This window comes from Balaenoptera acutorostrata, chromosome 4, assembly GCF_949987535.1.
Source record: "Balaenoptera acutorostrata chromosome 4, mBalAcu1.1, whole genome shotgun sequence".
NCBI classification, from domain to species: Eukaryota; Metazoa; Chordata; class Mammalia; order Artiodactyla; family Balaenopteridae; genus Balaenoptera; species Balaenoptera acutorostrata.
Genome location: NC_080067.1, coordinates 109,660,025 through 109,680,858, shown reverse-complemented (window position 1 = coordinate 109,680,858; position 20,834 = coordinate 109,660,025). Strand labels below are relative to the sequence as shown.

The following is a 20,834-nucleotide window of genomic DNA, read 5'->3' as shown; positions in this document are numbered from 1 at the left end:
TAGTGAGAGTGAAGGAGAAAATAATGTAAATATTGAGGTTAATAGGCCAGATTCATTTGCTTTAACTGTTTTTCAATTCAATGGAATAATTTTAATAATTTCTTTTATTCCAACAGGCTCACTTTGCAAGAAGACAAATTAAGTAGTCAGATTAATGATATAACTCAGACGAAAAAACAAGCAAATAGTGACTGGTCCAGTCTGTAGTGTTGAGCCCTGGAAGCTTAGTAAAAATCACTTACTAAAATTATTTCCAGTTGACTTGTGAATATCCCACATTTCAAATTTGTGATGACACATTGCCTGAAGCTTTTCCCATGTACCCTGAAGCCACTGACCAGCCCCAGCTGCTCCGTCACTGGGAGAGACAGCAGTCAGTATTTCCCAAGCCAATCTTACCACTTGATGCCTGGAATGGCTAATAATTTGATTCATTCCTGTCCTATGACCCTTTTTCAACTATAGTTTTACATGTCATGGTTCAGGCCCACTCCCATGATATTTTCCCTTTCATTTGCTAGCCATTGCTCTGGAACTGCCCCCGTATTTCAAGCAATTTTTACCCAACATAGACATACAAGGAAACCATTGCCATGATGTCTAGTCAGAATTGTCTCAGCAGATATTTATGAGACTCTCAAACTATCATGTCATCTTTCCTAATTTTTCAGTTATCAATATTAATAAAACCAAGCCTACCCAAGTTATGCACCTTTTTGCTTAATTACTAGAATGAATCTAATACTTCTGTTTCATTATTTTTATTGTAAATATATAGTATTCCTGCTATATTGGATAGGTCTTTCTGACTTATTTAATTATCAATATGGCTTTTTTGGAAAATTGTGTTCAGAGTGCTAAAAATTCACTTTCAAATGAATTTCTGTAACCTTTAAAAAATAAAGTAGGAATTCAATATATGTAAAGCACAAGGTTTAACATTTAAAACCTCTTTGAACTTTGAAAAGAGCTGTACCCATATTAGGCTGTATGTTTAGTCTTATCCCTAAATTTTTTCATTGTTTTTGTTGAAGATATACATTATACATCAGATGACCTAATTTTATATTGTATTATTTGAGTCGGAAAGTAACAGAAAAGTTATTTGTATTTTACTTCCTGGATAGCCATAGAGTTACTTAGAATACAAGGTGAAGACTTTTAAGAAATTCTTAAGCGTCTCACGTAATGTTGAAAAATTTCAAAAGTTCAAAGTATTGGCTTTTGCTACGTGAGAGATCATCTGTCTCTGATCTCTTGTGGCAGTCAACATCTGCTGGAACAATTCTCTCAATGGCTTTTAGATTTGAACTACTGGGAATTAGAACAGATGCTTCCCCTGGGAGTCTTCTTGGCTTGCCCTTCACCTTGTTGTCTACTGTTGTCTGCAGTGAACGAAGTTTACTTCCTGACAATAGATCCTAAATCCTTTAGTCAAATGATTTATCTCTATAGTTCCACTTCTAACCTGAGAAGCCAATATTTGCCTCCAGGTTAAACACTCAATTACTCCGGGTTTACTAAGATAAACTCTCTGAAGTCCTTTGTCACTCTAACTATGACCTGACAGAGCTCACAGGCAGGCAATGTGAAATATGGATCAGCAAAGCATTTCCTAAATCAGTAAGGAGAGATTTGTGTATATAATCAGAGAAAAATTGGGGCAGACATAAGATACTAGGTCTCAATGTCCAGAGATTTCAGCAATTACAATCCTTTTCTTTAGAACTCAAGACTTGAAGTCCCCTAACCCACAGCAAATGAGCTGACTTCAGTTAAGCACCTGAAAAATTCAGGGCTTTTAGCCAAACGTCTCATTTAAACTGTCTAAATTCATTAAGTTTAGAGAACTGAATTGCAGGATCTTCCAAGAACATGTTTACTTTGTGATTCCTACTCTAACTGCTGTTTCTGGACAAAGTGAACAAGGTTTTGTATTACTTTACTCCTGGATTAGAGTTTAGCAATTACATAATGCCTCTGCCCAGAGAATCCCTCGTATCTTTACTTGTGCCCTTTTATTCTCCTTTAACTTTTCTGTAAGAATTCTATGGAAGTAAATCCAGATATTACAGCCAATAGATATGCAGTTTAGTCCAAGGTTAGGATCATCTTTGGACTAAACAAGAGTCCAAAATAATTAACATTAAAAATGTCAGCATCCTTGATATTTCTGTAGGTTTAAGATAGAAATTTGAAAGTTGAAAGAGCAAATGTTTATAAGTTAGCACAGCTGTTAGAGATAGATGAAACTGAACATAAAATCAAGTTTTATGTTTCCCATGACCCTCAGTTTATGAATGATAAGATATCTGCACAGAAAGGCCAGGAAACTTGACAAAAAAATAGATAATACAGTCAAAGCTAAGCCTAGAAATGACAACTCCTAATTCCTACTAAACTTAAGAATCCAAATGGAACATGTGACTGTAAATCCCCCTGCACCCCCAATTACTGACTGTCATAGATGTGACATCAGCACTGGGAGGAACTGGCTCTGGGTTTGGCATTGCAAATATGGGGAACAAGCATTAGCTTCCGATTCTGTTGGGTTTGAACTGGAGGTCCCTCTGCAATTGAAGTTTTAGAAACACTCCATATGCTGTGAATCTGGGCTTGCTCCAGGCAATTGGAGACGTTTCTCAAATATGTAAATATCTGGGACGCTTACATGCAGACATAGAGACCACCTTAAATAAATGCTTCATTTTATGATCTGTTAAAATATTGTAAAAATCACATCTTCATAAATTATTTTTAGAGTAAGTATCTGGTGCTTTACTTTTCTGAATGCCTAGGAGCATTTTACCAACCAAAACTTCAATTGCCAACTGATTTCAAAGTTTTAGCTCATTAATAACAGTTGTATTAGAATAGTTTTACTATGGCAAGAAGGCAGTATACCAAATGACACCATCTGTCTCATCAAATCCAAATTTTTGGATAGCTCATTGAAGGATATGTTTGGCAGTTTTTTGAAAAGCATCTACAATTTTTAAATGCCCCCTACACGTATAAACTGAAAAAGCAATTTCTGAATGTGAAAAAGAAGAAGAAAATATAAGTCATGCAATGTTGGCTTAAATTTGTTGGGGTGGGAGGTGGTGAAGGAAGAGGAATTTTTGTGGTCCAATCAGAAGCAGAAGTATAAATAAATTCTGCAATACATTACTTGTAGGAAATTTAATGAGTCAGACTCTTGTATATTCAATTTATTTTATTTTGATAGTCTCAGATCTACAGATGCTCAGCTTGAAGGCAGAGAGAGTTATCGTGAAGTGTGACTAAATTAAAATTTATGGGCCCCAGCTTCTTCTTTCACCCTTATTTCAGAACCAAATTGAGCCCTCAAGGTCTCTTATCCAATGTCTCACTATGTCAATGATATTTATGTTTTGTAGCCATAGATAGCATTTGCTCTTGTAGGAAAAACCTATTTCTTACCAAAAATTTTGGTTATTGATGCTTCCATCTAACAAAGAAATTGATGCTTAATTTAAGCTTTCCTAGCAATAGAAAATTATCCCTGTTTCAAAAAAATTAAAGGGAGGAAGCAAGAGAGAAAGAAGAAAAGAAAAGAAAACAAAAAATACAGGGAAAAATCTCAAAGAGGTGCTATTATATTTACCAAAATCCACATATCAGAAGATTAGCTCTAATGAACTTGGCCCTTTTTTAGACTAGAACAGGAGTGGAAGTATCCATGGAAAGTGTGCTAATGGTTAAAAGAAAGAAAGAAAGAAAGAATTCCACTTAGTCTACATAAAATCCAGTTAAATCCTGGACCTCTTTGAATCATTTTCCCTTGCTGATCAGGATTTGTCACAAACAATCTAAAGCAGTAGTTCTCGAACAGGGATGATTTTGCTCCCTAGGGGATATTTGATATTGTCTGGAGATATTTTGGTTGTCACAATTGGAAGGATGCTGATGTAATCTAGTGGGTAGAGGCCAGGGATGCTAGTAAACATACTGCAATACACAGGACAGCCCCTACAGCAAAGAATTAATCTGGTGTAAAATGTCAATAGTGCTACTATATAGAGACCTTGTTCTAAAGTTACCCAACATGTATAAAGAATGTGGAAAGAATGAGAGAGTGGGGTTCAAATATCTCTCTCAGGTACTTATAATTTCTCCTGTCTACACTGGACTGCAAGTTGCAGGGGATAATGTGGAGTACATTGCCATTTGTGAAAAATTACGCAACAGACTAGCCATCTGCCAACAAGTCTCCTAGAATGTTGAACTTCGGGATAGCAAACATAATGTAACAAATAGTACACCTTTTTATTCTTGTTAAATTTTATTCTCATTTCCTTTTGATATAACACTTGAAAGTTATCGTTCTTTTCCACTCAAAGATTTAAATATTAAACGTGATCACTTTACTTTTGATATTTTGATTGCGTTTATTAAAATGTCATGGGTGTAAACTCGTGAATAGACATTCACCTAGCAGATAAATATGTCACATATTTTCAGCCAGCATGTGAGTATTACTTATGCATAATTATTTTTATGTTTTAACATTTTACTTAGCCTCATCCTACAAAGGAATGGAGTAATATTAATGTTCATAGATTAAAAATATTTATTAAATTTTTGGTGGTGTTCAGCCTCTCATAGCCTTATGATTTCGAATGATAGTTTGGGCACACTTATTTTATTTATGGCAATATATAGGACAAAAGCAACTACTCGAATTTATTTTCCTAGTTTTGAATATAAAAAATTTGAAACTACAATGTTGAATTTAAAGAGTCTGTGATAATAGGTACACTTACCCTGCCTCAAACTCTATAATAATATTATGAGCTCGGAATCTCTCCTGTAGTTTGATTTTGAATTAAGCATGTACTACGAATATGTTGGTTTATTTTTCTCTCATTTGAACCAGAGTGACTGGTTACTTACTGATCATGGAAAAAATTTTAAAAATTATAAAACTGGGCTTCCCTGGTGGCGCAGTGGTTGAGAATCTGCCTGCTAATGCAGGAAACACGGGTTCGAGCCCTGGTCTGGGAAGATCCCACATGCCGCGGAGCAACTAGGCCCGTGAGCCACAACTACTGAGCCTGCGCGTCTGGAGCCTGTGCTCCGCAACAAGAGAGGCCACAATAGTGAGAGGCCCGCGCACCGCGATGAAGAGTGGCCCCCACTTGCCACAACTGGAGAAAGCCATAGCACAAAAACGAAGACCCAACATAGCAATCAATCAGTCAATAAAGAAATCTTAAAAAAAAAAAAAAAAAAAAAAAAAAGTTGCTTATATTTAAAAAAAAAAAAAAAAAATTATAAAACTCTTCTTACTCTTATGTATTTTTAGCAACGAATGATAAATTTGAATAATACTTTGTAGTTGGCAATGAGCTTTCCCTTATATCTTCATTTAATAAATTCTTTACATGAATAGTAAAAGTGTGCTAACTATTTGAAGGGAATTGGAATGGAAGAAAGGGCAAAACATTTATTGAGTACTCTATTAAAGATTAGACACTTTATTTGTTGCTTTATGTATATTATAAATCTATTGCCAATGACAAAAAATCCCTAAATAATAATGAATAATCCTCAGTCATCTTTATTCTCTTCCTCATCCAGTGATGGATGGTGTCATTTACAAGATGGCTGGCTGGGGCAGTAGGAGAGTCTTGAATATGATTATCACTTCATTCTCAGAGCAAAACCAATCAGTCTAAAACACCTGGAAGCAGATAATGAAAGTCATCTAATGAGAAAGCTAAATGTTCCAGGGTTAAAATTCTAGGGTTAAAAGCTAATTACCTAGGGATTCCAATAACAGTATTGAGTAAAGGCAAACAATACTTGTTCATTTACACTTTCTTCTAAATAAAGAGTTCAAATTAGCCTCAGTTGTTCATTTAGAATGAGTTGTATGGATATCATATGGGAAAATATAAATTAAGAGTTTTCTTCTTGTAATTAAAATAAATATATTTACTTTTAAGTATATGAACTCACTAAACAGTGACCTGGAACAGAGCCCAGCTACTAAGAAAAGGACTAATACACTAAAAGATTGATCAATGGAAAGTTCTAGGTAAGGAAACATTTAATTTTGCAAACTGGCTTAGTTGTTGAGCTGGTTGAATGCCACTTATTCACTCATTATGTGTTCGAATAACATGTTTGGAATAAAATAAGAAAAAAAATCAAAATCTCCCCCTTCCTTATGCTTTCCTACAAGGGCGGCAACTCAAGCTTTGATGCAGCGAGGAGCCAGAGGGAAGCTTAGATTAAAAACCTGAATAACAAACTAGTAAAAAGGCTATAAACTGCATCTCCCAAGCCAGCAAATATTGTAGTGGAAGGCTTTTGTCATTTCACAGGTGACTACAGTGCCAAAGCCATAATATTTTGTTAAGAATTAGTGTGATTAAAGTTTAAGATAATGTAAGAATTATTAGATCAGTCAATGAGTTTCAAAAATTGTTATATTGGAAAATTTGAAGTTGTTATTCCAATAATTGGGTCTGTGTATGTGTGAATTCGTCAGACTGCAGCAATTACAAAACACATCAGTAAGAGCAGAATTCAACATGTAAGTGTTTTGATTAAAATAATTTACCATACATTTTCCCAAACACATTTCCTTTTTGTGTGGGTTTTAAACAATGTTTTAACAAGATTTACACAGCAAATAGACAGCATTTGATGGGAAAATGGTTCTGGAAATAATTTGCTTGAATCTGTAACCATGTACTTCATTAGAAAACACACTGCACAGGTCTTAGTCAAGAATTGAAAGAGCGAAGCTCCCGCTAAAGAGATGGGCCTGGCTATAGCATCAGAGGTCCCTCCAATGGCATTTATGTCTGTATGCAGAACCACCAGTGAAGAGATTCTCTTTCCAAGCTCCTTCGACATAGGTGTAGCTATGTCCTTCCTAAAAACAAATAAATTTTTAAAAAACCATTTTTCAGTATTTCACTATTTTTAGACATTTTATTAAAATATGCTCAATGTCAAGGCTGTCCTCTCTGGAAAACAGGGATAAAGCACTGAAGATGAAACAATTTTAACATGTACCATTGTAATCCTGGTTGAAGTAAAACACACAAAAAATGGGCTTATTGTTCATGGTTGTCATCAATCTATTGGTTTTGGTTTTTTTTCCTAATGTCTGTATTTTTATTTCAGGGGATCTTTATAAGGTGACACGTATCTGTGCCTTATATTTTCTAAATAGATGCAAAGTTTTCAACATGGAAAGGACTTTCTTTCTTCCTTTATCTCTCTCTCTCTCTCTCTTTCTTTCTTTCTTTTAGTGCCATTTTTATGCTTTTAGTAATTTGTTTCTGGGCAAAGGAAAGGAAATGGCAAAGTGTCTGTAGCAGAGATAAGACATTCAGCTGAGATTTTAAAGTATCATCTTTTCTTTGCCCCATGAGTACAATTTGTTTGACTTCTGTTAATTCTCAGAGTTCTTTAAAAGGGAAAGAATGTGTGCCCAATGATTCCATCTGGCATCCTGAATAGATTTATAATAGTTAAATATCACATGTGTAGTTCTGTTTTTATCACAATTATGGGGTAGTATTTGAAATCTTGATTCCTTAAAACCCAAATCTGGACTCTGCAGGTGTAATTAAGTTAATTTGGTTTTTGTTAAATGTTATTATTATTATTATTAACATTGAATGTGTTGGTAGAGAAAGGGCAATATTAGGCTAGGAAAAAGACTCTCCAAATTTAAATATGAAAAAGTATCTTTTAAATTTTTGTTGAAAAAAATACAAACTATAAAGAAGAGAATGAATGAGTGAGTGTAAGTGAGAGAGAAAAGAAAGGGGCAACTTCTAAGACCATATGCCCTCTCATCTCCATAGAGTTTTCTATTCTGTTTTTCTGGTTCTGGACAATCTTTACTCCAGTGCACGTTGAGCTCTGTAGTGTTTCCCACCAACTCCCAAAACTCTCTTGGTCTAGCTCCCATCTCTCCAACCTGATTTTACTGCACTGGTATGAATCATGGATGACCCTTAGGTTGGTATCTTCTCAAGAAGGCTGTGCTCAGTCCTCCTTTTTGTGCTCACTTCTCTACAGTTTCATGCATCCTTCAAAACCCAGTGTAAGCCCAACCTCCTTCAAAGATCTCCTGGCAGTACTCTTTCTGAATAGCTCACTTGTGTGAAAACATCTAAGAGAAGTGTCAAGTTCACTGAGATAGTTCCAATCACATATATCACTCTCCTCTACGGGATAACACTTGCTCAATGTACCTGTGATTAAATCCCAATTAGACCTTTTCCCATCCTCTCCTACTGCATGCCTCCACACTCTCTGTAGTATTATCACACTGGAAACTGTTTTTCCAGAACATGTATTTTCCTCCTCTGTGCTTTGATTTATGCTATTTCCCTCAGAGTGTGGGACTATTAAGCTAATGTTTCTTGAGGCTTTACTGTGTGCCAGGAACTATGCTAGAGATTTTACTGAAATTTGTCATTTAGCCTCACAACAATGCTATGAACCAGCACTGTTACTTTCCCAAATAACAGATGAGGAAATTCAGGCATAATAAGGTTTAATAATTTACCTCCCAAGTTGACAATCCATTTCTCTAAAGCAATATATTGTCACCCTTGAACATTACTTAAGAACCAGTGAAGTGCTATGAGGTACAATGTCAATAGAACACACTTTGATGAATATGGCATAAAATTTTGATGATGTGAATTCTTTGGAACATCCATCCCTTTTTTTGTTGTATCAAAAATTGATGTATCTTATGAGGCTCAATTCATATGTGACCTCCTCAGATTCTCTAGCTGAGAATCTCGGCTCCATGCTCTGCAGCACAGCAGTCTCCACTACCATCTTCCTACTCAATGGAGGCAGGGTCTGCAGTTCTAAAAAGCCCCAGCATCACCTGGAGCTTTTTAGAAATGCAGACCCTGCCTACGTTCTGGAACTACTGAATCAGAATTTCCATTTTAATCAGAGTGAGCCCAAGATGATTCATTGTACAGTTTGAGAAGCAAAGTGTTAGATACTTATTTCTTTCTGCATTTAGTTATTTCCAACAACTAATTATCATTTCTATTTGCTTGATATTTCTCAAACAGAAGGACCAGTGTGTTATTTATATTTGTCTCACCCAAAGTGACTAGCATAATACTTCCCATATGGTTGCTACTCCGCACATCTTTATTAAATGTATTTATTAAACTGAGAGCAAATTCTATGGGAGTTATACCTTTATATCTCCCATAACTCATAGAAACAATATTCTCCTCTAGACTATAAGTTTTCAGAATGTAATTATTATATCTTTCTAGCTCATATGGTGCTTACCTAGTACATGGAGGGTACTTCAGTGGTTAATGATGGAGTGAGGCACTGAGTAAATTAATTAAGATGATTGATTAATGTATTTGAAGAGAGGTTTTGTAGATGTATAATTTTATTTTGAATTTATTTAATTAACAAATACCTTTAAGAACTTAGGAGTATCAAGGAGTGGTGTAAGTTCCTTACAAATATTAACTTAATTCACATTCTGCTCTAAGGTTGTTTGTTCATGCATAAATCTATGTTAAATCAATAAAGGTTGATTTGAGATACCTCATTCAATTCTAATATATAATATAGCATATCTACTTCAAGTTGTTTTGCTACAGATGACTGATAAATGTGCCATAATTGACATAAAATGTCAACATTTTAGCAATTTTCAAATGTTTTTTTCCTTTCATCATTTCAAACTCTTCCCAAATTGATTGAGAAAATATTGCAGTAAATAGTATGCCACTCACTCCTTGGTATTAAAATAGAAGAATATCAAGATCTATCAGAAGAAACCCGCATTCCATTTCAGAAAAGAAATTTACCCTGACAAATTCAGTCAGATTTCAGATGGTAAAGTATATTATATGTTTTAGTCATTGATCATGTATGTATATATGATTTTCTATTCCAAGGGAGGGAAGATCCCAATCCGGTGGACATCACCAGAAGCTATAGCCTACCGCAAATTCACATCAGCCAGTGACGTATGGAGTTATGGGATTGTTCTCTGGGAGGTGATGTCCTATGGAGAGAGACCATACTGGGAGATGTCCAATCAGGATGTAAGTATTTGTAGTCTATGAGTTATGGGTTCGGATTAAGAGATCAAGCTGTGCAAGGAAGTGGAACATAATGAAACCAGGTGGCTCCCTGTTTGTGACATTGAAGCAGAATACTTAGAAGAAATGAAATTGCTTCCAAATCTTGTAAAGATATCAAATGAGTTGCTCTGAAGGATTTACATTTTTCCCTCAAGCCCGGGTTTAGAAATGAGACAAAGTGAAGACATTTGTAATAAAATTTTATAAAATAAGTGCCTGACAAGATAGCCAATAGATATCAGGGAATGTTTAAAGTACTTTTGCTACAAAATTGTTTCAATGTAACATTAGTAAGATACACATGTCTGCCATCCTTTGTAGACTTAATTAATGCATCTGGGCCAACGTTTTGTTTACTTAAATATAGTATTTCCCAAAGTCAGACAAAACAACCAATCACTAGCATGTTGTTTCTCATAATGTATTAAACTTGCACATGAATTTAGTTATACAAATTGAAGTCTCTGGATAGAGAAAATAATTTTTAACTTTCTGTTACAACTGTGATACGATTTTTCAAAAGGATTTATGTTTTTATAAGTCATGTTTTGCTAATGCTTAGTGAAAGGATGCTATTGGCATGTGAGATCAGCACTTGGAGATGTTTTTTTATGCTTAGCCAGAAACTGTGAGCATGATCTCAAAGACACATAAGAAGGAAAGCTGAGATGCTTTTAGTCATTTCCTACTCACCACATATAAAATTGTTTTTAATGTATTTGGATATAAAAACCTTTCTGAACTTCTTCAAACAAGACATGTTTTATAATGGTACTGGGAAAATCAGACTCTCTTTACCACATCTCTATTCTCCAAATTCTTTCTGTATCAGAGGATCTCAAAATGTGGTCTCTGGACCAGCAGCTTTATCATGGCCTGGGAATTTGTAGGAATGCAAATTATCCGGCCTTTCCCCAGAGCTATGGAATCAGCGGTTAGTTATCTGTATATTAATAAGTCCTCCAGATGATTCTGATACACAGTAGAGTTTGAAAATCATGACTTTACATGATTTAAAAGCGTGAATGAACTAATCGTCAGTTAGTTGTGCAGCACGTGGCCTTTTACCAAAGGAACTTACTACGATTTGAGAGGTACCATTTGAACTGTGAAATAATTAAAATCTATGGTAATTTTTTCTGCATTCATTCATTCATATATAGTTTCCATAGAAGTCTGTATTACCAAATAATAATTTCTTTATAAATTACTGAATTTCCTATATCATAGAACATTTCTTTTTATTTTAATCTGGAAAGTTACTTTACAAACTTTTCTTTCCTAAATCCACTTTCTCTGCCTCAATCTTCCTTTATATAATATTTTCAGACATGGATAATATTTATTTAATAAGCTGCTATCCTTTTAAGAAATTTAAAATGAAAACTTTTTCACTTAACTTTGAAATAGTCATATAAGTGTGACCTGCCCATGAAGAAGTAAAAGAAATTCCAACTCTTAAGTCTCTGGAAACTTTGCTTCTCACACAGGTAATTAAAGCTGTGGATGAGGGCTATCGACTGCCGCCCCCCATGGACTGCCCAGCTGCGTTATATCAGCTGATGCTGGACTGCTGGCAGAAAGACAGAAACAACAGACCCAAGTTTGAGCAGATTGTCAGCATTCTGGACAAGCTTATCCGGAACCCAGGCAGTCTGAAGATCATCACCAGTGCGGCAGCAAGGTGACACATTTGATTTTGCATCTTGCACTCACTCTGAAATGAATGTATTTTCTATTTCCAAGATGTTAATTTTTTTCTTCCACTTCCCCAACTGCATACTTTGGTACTTATATTCCTCAAGATTAGAGAGACATGTTTTCTTTTCCTTTTTAAACTTTCAGGAGGAAATTTCATGCTACTTAATGACAATGATAAACTTCTGGTATTTTTTAACTTCCATCTTGACCAGAAGCATGTATACATTCAGGCTTGAGTATTTGGACAATAGGAACCCTGGACACATAGCTCCTTTTCACTCTCTGCTATTTAAAAAAAAAAAAAAAAAAAAAAAAAGGAAATCTCCTGGAGTGGTGGGGAATTCTAGCAAAGTCCTGATTTATTCCTCATTTAAAATAAAGTTTCAAAAATAATAACAATGCCTCCAAACCATCGCACTGGCTAGGAAAATGCAATTTTCCCTTACTTAATTTTAAAAAATTTTGTTTAACCCATATCGTGTGCCAATTACTTTGTTAGACACTGTGAAGGATAAAACTAAGACTAAAATAATGTCAGTGTTCCTGGACAGCCATACCAATGTCAACACATCATAGCCATAAGGCAATCCTGAATGCACAACGTCCATTAGACTTTATGCGTAATTCTCCGCGGTAAGAATCATTGAGTTGTCTTAATGGTTTTGAGAAATGTCAATTATATTCTCATTGTACACATAGTGAAAAAGAGTTCTTTTACATTTTGATGATGTGTGTTCTTAAAGGAAAATTACAGAGTTTTACTAAAGGAACTACACCTACTGTGCACAAAAATCCACAGTATTAAGTGATATGTATACATACTACATAAAGATGATTTACAGTGACTCATGTGTAAAAGATTTAATATAATCCCTTATAGGAGTTTTCTTTTCTTGTTTCTTTTATGCACATCTGTTTGTTTTACTGACAATTATCAAGAGTTGTGACTTTCAAATTGATAGAACACTTGCTAATGCAGTTATAATAGAGTATATAATTTTTCTACCTTAATAGAAACAATTATATTGAGCATACATGATCCAGTTTTTACATTACATTTGAATAAGATGAATAAAGAAAACTTGAATCAAAGTCTTAATATCAGTATATAAGGATCACAGATTATTTGTTGGAAATAACTATTAAGGGGGTCACTAATATTGAACTTAGTAATATATATTCAGTAGGTAAAACTAATGATAACTTATCCTGCAAGGATGAATCTCTGTCCTAAATTTCAGAGACAGACTGTACAGGCTTTTTTGGAAATCCACCTGACAGTTTAACAACCAACAGGATAACAAACTTGCCCTTCCTGGGCCATATGGTCCTCATTTTGCACCCTGAAGCCATTTCTTTTGATCTTTACTCAATAGCAATCATAGCAAAAAAGAACATCTTTTCAATTCTTTCCATATCATAAAAGAGCATTCAAACCATTTCCATAGGATCAATATCAATATAAAGACTAACTCATGTAATATGATCAAGAGATATTTAAATCCAATTCTATGTGGGAAAATAGTCTTAATATCAGATCATATTATGTGAGGATATACCCTTGTATTCAAATTTTCTTCAATTCACTATTCCATTCTTATTGAAGTACATTGAATATTTTTATCCTAATATGTATTTTTTAGTACTTTAATATATCCCCTGTATTTTGTCACAAAACATGCAATTTTAGGGAAACTATTTTTCTAAGAAGTACCATCCATCTTAATTCACTAAATATAAAAGTTTTAGAAATTGTGTTTGTATATTTACTTATTGCCGTTAAAATACACAGTGGGCAGATTGTGCTATTATAAATTTATTAACAACAACCTCAAACCATGCAACAATCTCAAGAGATCTTATTTTTCTTTAGAAAATTTTCTTTCCCACTTTTGACAACGATTATTCTATTCTTTTTCATAACTGATTAAACTCATTCCCTTTCCCATTTAATTTTCCAGTGATGCCCTTGCCACATGCTTTATTGAGAAAATACAAGCCATCAGATGGGAAATTCCAGCAGCAAAACAAAAACAAACTGGCGCCTGCACCCATCCATCTTGTTCTTTTTTCCTCTAATTACAAGAGAGGAAAGTTCTTCTTACCTTGAATTAGAAGAGAGGAAGTGTCCTTTCAATGTCAGAGGCAAATCCTTTCTCTCTTTCTCTCTCTCTCTCTCTCTCTCCCCTGCATACCCAGGCTCTTTCTCTCTCTCCTGCATATGCAGGCTCTTTATTTTTGCAAGATTATTGCTATAAAAATATGTTCTATTATTACATTGTTTCTCAAATTTCCCTAATACAAGAATCATCAGGAGAACTTATTAAATGCACAAATGTCAAGGTCTAACCCAAGCTACTAATTTGGAATCTGCAGGAAAGGGAAATGGAATTTGGACATTTGATAAAAACTCCAGGGGATTTTTATCATCAAGGAAATTTAGAAGATGTTATTTGTCAACATCACCTCTGCTAACCCCACATCTCTGCCAACTACTTCCTTATTTTTTTTATCACCCTTCACAGCCAAACTTCTCCAATAAGAGTCTCACACACATCTCAAAACTTAATATTCAAATTTTACCTTTTTATTTTCTCCTGATAGCCTCATCCTTCCACTGCCTTCCAAATTTGGTTGAATACACCAGCACCTATTCATTTACCCATTCAGGATTATAGCCAGTCTTGGTACCTCTTTCTTGCTCTCCACACTTTGATCCAGGTGATCACTGGGTCAACATGATCCATTTCTCTCCCTTTTCACTGCAAGCACTCTCTCCTATGACTTCTTCCGCTTCTGATCTAGACCACTGCAGTAGCCTCCTGATGTGTCCCCTGCTTCCATTCTTGTCCCACACTAAGCATCTTGTCACAGAGCCTTCAGAATTTTCCTATCAATATATGTATTGATAAATTATATATTGATAAAAATATATTGATAAATTATATACATATAATATAATTTCAGTCACCTCTTTATAACCAATTTTGAACTTCCATTATACTTAGGAAAAAAATCTACATTCTTTTTGATTGTTTAAATAGCCCTGCTCCTCCAATGTCATTTCTTTTATTCAAATATTCATTTCTTCATTTTTTCAACAACTATTTATTATATGCTAAGCTACTATGCACTAGGCATGTGCAGACGCTGGAGTACAGTGATGAAGACAAATATGGTCCCTACCATCCTGGAGCTTACATTACAGAAGATGTACAGTAGATAATAGACAAGCACAGATTATAGGAAGGAAATAAATAAAAGGTTGTGATAGATTATTAAAGGGTGGTTGGGGGAAAAGCCCTCTGAGGAGGTGATATTTGAGCTGAGAACTAAAAAAAGGAAAAGAGCCAGATTTTTTTTTTTTTTTTGGCTGTGCTATGCAGCATGTGGGATCTTATTTCCCCGACCAGGGATTGAACCTGTATTGGGACCACTGAGTCTTAACCAGTGGACCGCCAGGGAAGTCCAAGCCAGATTTATAAAGAACCATCCCCTCCATGAAAAATTTTTTTAATAAAGGATCTTGGCATAGGAAAAAGAAACTGCAGATGAGTCTGGAGAGTTCTAGGAAGTGGCAGAGGGACAACAACATAACCGAAGAGCAGTAGGGAAAGGAAGAGTCTGTCACAAGAAGGCAAACAGAAGCCAGAACACTTGAGGCTACCCAGGTCATGGTGAAAACTTTGGAATTTTTTGAAATGCATGAGGAACCCATTAAGACATTTAAAGCAAAGATGTGACACTATTTGATTTACGCAACTGCTTTGTTGGGGGAGAGGAATTTCCACCTTTCAACCTGTGCTACTTTCACTTAAATAGTACTCTAGCCTCAGTGACCAACCTCAAGTTCCTTCAGAAAGTCAAAGCATTTCAGACATGAGGACAGTAGCACATGCTGTTCTCTTTGTCTTAAGATTCTTCTTTGCATTCATGTTCCCTTAGAAAGCAGCTTCTACATCTTGTCTTAATTGAGGCATTCTCTGGCAACATGATTTAAAGGTCAACACCATTATTCTTTCATGGGCCACTATGTGCTCGTTCTTCATCATAATTTTAATTCAGTTGTGTGTATTTTCTTTTTATGTATCCATTCCTCCAATTAACTCAGCCCTATGAGATCAGATGCCATGCTGCCTTTGTATTACCAGGTTGATACTGGAAATTCAATACATATCTGTTAAGCACATGAATACATATTTACTGGAATAATAATAAATTTCCATTTCAACAGACATACATTTTTTAGAAAAATATTCTAGTTTTATTCCTATTCATTATACAGATTTCTGCAGACATTAGTCATAATGGTAAAAGCTTAAAATTTTCTCCTAAGCAAAGCTCATGTTTCCCTTTCTGTCAACTCAACTCCAGAAACAGTCTCCTCAACACACTTGGAGACTGTCTCAATCTGAGTTTGTGGATGGCACCAAGGATTCAAATTTCTCAATGACTTAGTTATTTAGATCAATGTATAGAATTATGCCTATAAAGTCCTTTAGGAAAAACAACATCATTCTTTTATTTTTTTATAGGGATGTTGTTTTCCAGAGTCTGCCTGTGTCTAGTTAGTTTTATGGCAAATTTTATTTCATATACTGTTACAGAAATCTTTCTATAATGCATTATTTTACTCTTCAGCCTTCCTTAGAGTTGATGATTCATAACAGAAACATTTCCAAAGAATCTTACAGTGAGAGTGTCTTTGTGAATATCACTGCTGCAAGTGGGGAAGGTGTTTAAGCAGATGGTCAGGGCGTACCAGATTAAAAACTTACTTGTATGTTGCAAGAGGTGGTAAGAAGGGAAGGGAAGTTATATTAAATTTTATGTTATGTTTGTTTTCTGGTAATTGATTTATTTTCCTAAAAGTAGAGTAATTGGAGGAGACATGAATAAATTTGAAGTTTTGACTATATGAATATGAAGATACAAATGTTTGTTTAGCAGTTACTTTGTGTGAGGCATTATACTAGACCCTGTGGTGCTTATACAGGTAAAGAGACACAGCCTTCAACTGCAACAGCTTGCCTTTGAAAATAGGAGGAAAAGAAAAGTTCAGAAATACTATACAATTGACCCTTGAACAACTTGGGTTTGAATTGTATGGGTCTACTTATAGACAGATATCTTTGAATAGAAAATACTACACTACTACAGGGTTTGTGGTTGGTTGAATCTGAGGATGCCGAGGAACCTCAGATAAGAGATAAGAATAGGGAGGGCGGACTATAAATTAACCCCTGTGTTGTTCAAAGTCAACTGTAATATCCCTCAGAATAGGTAATTATTAGAGCAAGAAGAAAAGGTTTTAGGAATCATGAAGGAAGGATGAGTTTACTTTTAGCTTTCAGGTTATCTGGCAGTTGCAGAGAAGTGACTTTTGGATGATGGATGAAATTTCTACCAGCAGATAACAAGATAAGATCATACCAGGCTAGGGGAACACTGTACAAAAAAGTAAAACACACAAAAACTTAGGATACTTCCATTTACATTGCATAATACATTTCTGCTATAATACAACATAAGAAAGGAAATTATGAGAAAAGAGCCTGATAGATGATTTCACCAGATAATGGAAGATTTAATGTCGTCTCTAGAAATCTGGACTTTTGTCCATGAGGAACAGAAGAGCCATTGAAGATGCTTAAAAGATGTATGACATTGTGCCTGTGGAATAGTTCTCTGCAGCTATACCTAGAATAGCTGGAGGGGAATAGTTCATGATAAGGAGTAGGGAGGTGATTTCAGTCGTCTTGGGAAGGACTTATGCTAGGGTAGAGCAGAGAAAATAAAAAGAAAAGGTGTGAATTCAAAAAGTTGTAATGAAGTATTATAAGACATGGTGACTGGTGAGACGTGCAGAGTGCCAGAGAGTGTATCAGAGAGTACTTCCGGGTGAGCAAGGAGGACTCTGAGAACAGTACTCCCACTGACAGAGGTAGGAAGGGCAGAAGGAAGAACAGCTCTGTGAGGCAAATGAGCATTTCGGACACAATGAGAGTGAGTTGGAAGAAGTTGGAAATTTACATCTCAGGCTGGGGGAGAGATTAAAGCTAGGCATCCAATTTGTAACCTTCTCTCTGCAAACATAATTTTATAAAACACCATTAGAAATGTATTTAGAAGGTACAAATCTTGGTCCAGTCATGCTGATTTTCACCACAAGTATCTATATATCCATCTGTATTCTCCTAATAATAATTTAATTTCTAGTTAAAGCTCTCATATCCCATGGATTATAGGGAGACTTTAATCAATGAAGAGTGGAGGGTGTTTGTCCACATAGGTTAACACTGAGACACACCCCCCTCCCCCAATCTCCCAGACTGAACTTTTGAACTTCTCCTTGCTGCTTCTGTGCTGCCCTGTGGCCAGGAGTGTTTCTGAAGCATCTAAATGCCTCAGTCCCTTAGTGCAGAAGTCATGACCTCAAAAATCTACAAGAGCCAAGAAGCCGATTGAAATGAGTGAATGCTTCTACAGTGTGTAACAGGGTGTGGTGGTAGCTTATGGAGATTTCAAGCTCCTTATAAGGGGACTACAGAGCTAATCAAGCCAGTAGGTGGCAATCCTAGAAGGAAAAATGTATGCAACCTTAATTATTATCTCAGAACATTAACCCACTGCATACACTTCCACCCAGAGAGAAAGAAAATGGTCTCTGTTTAGAGCTTTGGAGAACGGTACCAATTACAGAGCGGAAGAATATGAAATGGTAGGTAGAAACAGGAACATCCAGAGTTAGGAATGAGACTTCAATCATTACAGAAACCACAGCCCAAGGAATATTCCAAAAGTGGATAGAATGAACTGTATTATCAAAAGGTACAAAAGTATAGGCAAAAAAAGACAACTGAGGAAAAAAGCCACTCAATAAGCAATGAGAAGGACATTGAATTCTCTTTAGATAAGTATTTTGATTCTTTTAGAGTGATAGATGAGATATGAAATTTTAAGAGATTTAGTTATAATTGGATGATGAAAAGGAAAAGGCAATGTGAAAATAATGCTTTTGAGAAATTCAGAAAAAATGAAAAATATAGTCATAATACACATGTATAAAAGGGTAAAAGTAAAGCTCCCTTCCTTTTGGTAAGAATTGGAGAAATTTTTCTTAAAGATATTCTTGATAGAAAATATTGCTAGAAAAATAAATAGAAAATGGCCTTAGAATGATAAATTTTCTCTACAACACAACATGTTTTTGTTATACAAATTAAAAAATAAACAAAATTCATTTTTATTTTATTTTTTTAATTAATTAATTTTATTTTATTTATTTTTGGCTGCAGTGGGTCTTCATTGCTGCACACAGGCTTTCTCTAGTTCCGGCGAGGGGGTGCTGCTCTTTGTTGCCTTGCACAGGCTTCTCATTGCGGTGGCTTCTCTTGTTGTGGAGCATGGGCTCTAGGTGCACAGGCTTCAGTAGTTGTGGCTCCCAGGCTCTACAGCGCAGGCTCGGTAGTCGTGGCTCATGGGCTTAGTTACTCCGTGGCATGTGGGGTCTTTCTGCACCAGGACTCGAAACCATGTCCCCTGCATTGTCAGGCAGATTCTTAACCACTGCACCACCAGGGAAGCCAGCAAAATTCATTTTTAAAAGAAACTATTTTGAAGATTAGTTTTATATAATATACATTTATATAATACATATAATATGATTATTTATTACATATATTTATGTATTATATAATAGACAATTAGCTTTACATTATGTATAAAATATATCTCTTGGATTTAAATAAATTGATTAAATTACTTTCATGAATGTAGTTAAATTAAAAATTTTAAAAGACTAAAAATAGAGAAAAATGACAGATGAATTAATTCATTTCTATTCAGGCAGTAAGATGCCTTTTTCTTTTTTGGATATTTATGTATATAAAATGAAATAGACTTGTTCTTTAAATTCACATGCCAGGGCATTGGATTCTTCAAGACTATTGTAAATTTATAGAATACAAATTTTTGGCATAAAGAATTAAATAATACATTCAATTTATTTGGAATAAGGTTCTAAAGTGAAGGTAAAGGAATTTATGGTATAAAGACTTAAACAATATATTTATAATATTTAGACTAAGATTCTGAAGACCCAATTATACTTAGTTAATTTAATTGAAATGATTTAAAATATATTGTTCCATTGCATTGATTGCTAACTTGTAGAGATTTATGTTTATTAAGTTGCAGAATAAATAGGAACAAAAATAAGCAGTACTTGTAATTTTTACCTGTTAATGGCACTAAATTAGCATTAATAAAATACTTCTCATCTCTAAAAGAACAAAATATAATTATTTTTGAGAATAACTGCTGTTGTGACAAATATTATATCCTTTAAGAGAAGTCTGATGACCAAAAAACAATTTGTTTCTCAAAATGACTTTGACCTCCAATTCTGAAACTGACAGGGTGACTTTCCTCATGAACATATATGATACAGAACCTTTTAGAGGGAAGCAAATATTTCAAATACCCAGGTGATCTCTTTTTTTAATCTTAAAAATCAAAGCAGGTAATTTTACCACTGGGAGAAATTAAACCAGATGTAATAGCTATAACTGCTAAGATTTTTGTCCTTAAAGCCTAGAGACAATCAAAGTAAACACAATGACTTTACTCCTCCTTAATGTGTTATTTATATACTAGTCTCCTGTTGGGAACTATATATACTTAAAATTGTTTTTAGTTACTGATGACAAGTTAAATTCATTTATTCCTATCTGGAATTTCTAACTTTAGAGATAAAAAAAATCAAGATTATCATAAATTTGCATTTAAAAAATTGGCAAGTACAAAATTTTCCCCTTGAAATGTAATGACAACATTTGAAATTAAAATGTTAACAATAAATTATAAAAGGTATTGAAAAAGTATATTACTATTTTATATTTCAGGCAATAATAAAGGTAGATATAATTAACATTTTGCCTTTGAGAAATTACCCTTAAGTTTTAATAGGGTCCCTGAAACTATTCACAACCACAG

General features: G+C 34.6%; 1 protein-coding gene across 3 annotated transcripts in view; it reads left to right on the top strand.

Annotated features, from left to right (window-relative positions):
• EPHA3 (EPH receptor A3) overlaps positions 1-20,834 on the top strand; it is a 365,584-nt gene that overhangs the window by 330,853 nt on the left and 13,897 nt on the right. For all 3 annotated transcript variants that reach the window (XM_057545924.1, XM_057545923.1, XM_057545922.1), the window contains 2 exons: positions 9,948-10,097; positions 11,627-11,820. In XM_057545924.1, coding sequence (XP_057401907.1) covers positions 9,948-10,097; positions 11,627-11,820 — 344 coding nt within the window. The remainder of the gene's footprint in view (positions 1-9,947; positions 10,098-11,626; positions 11,821-20,834) is intronic.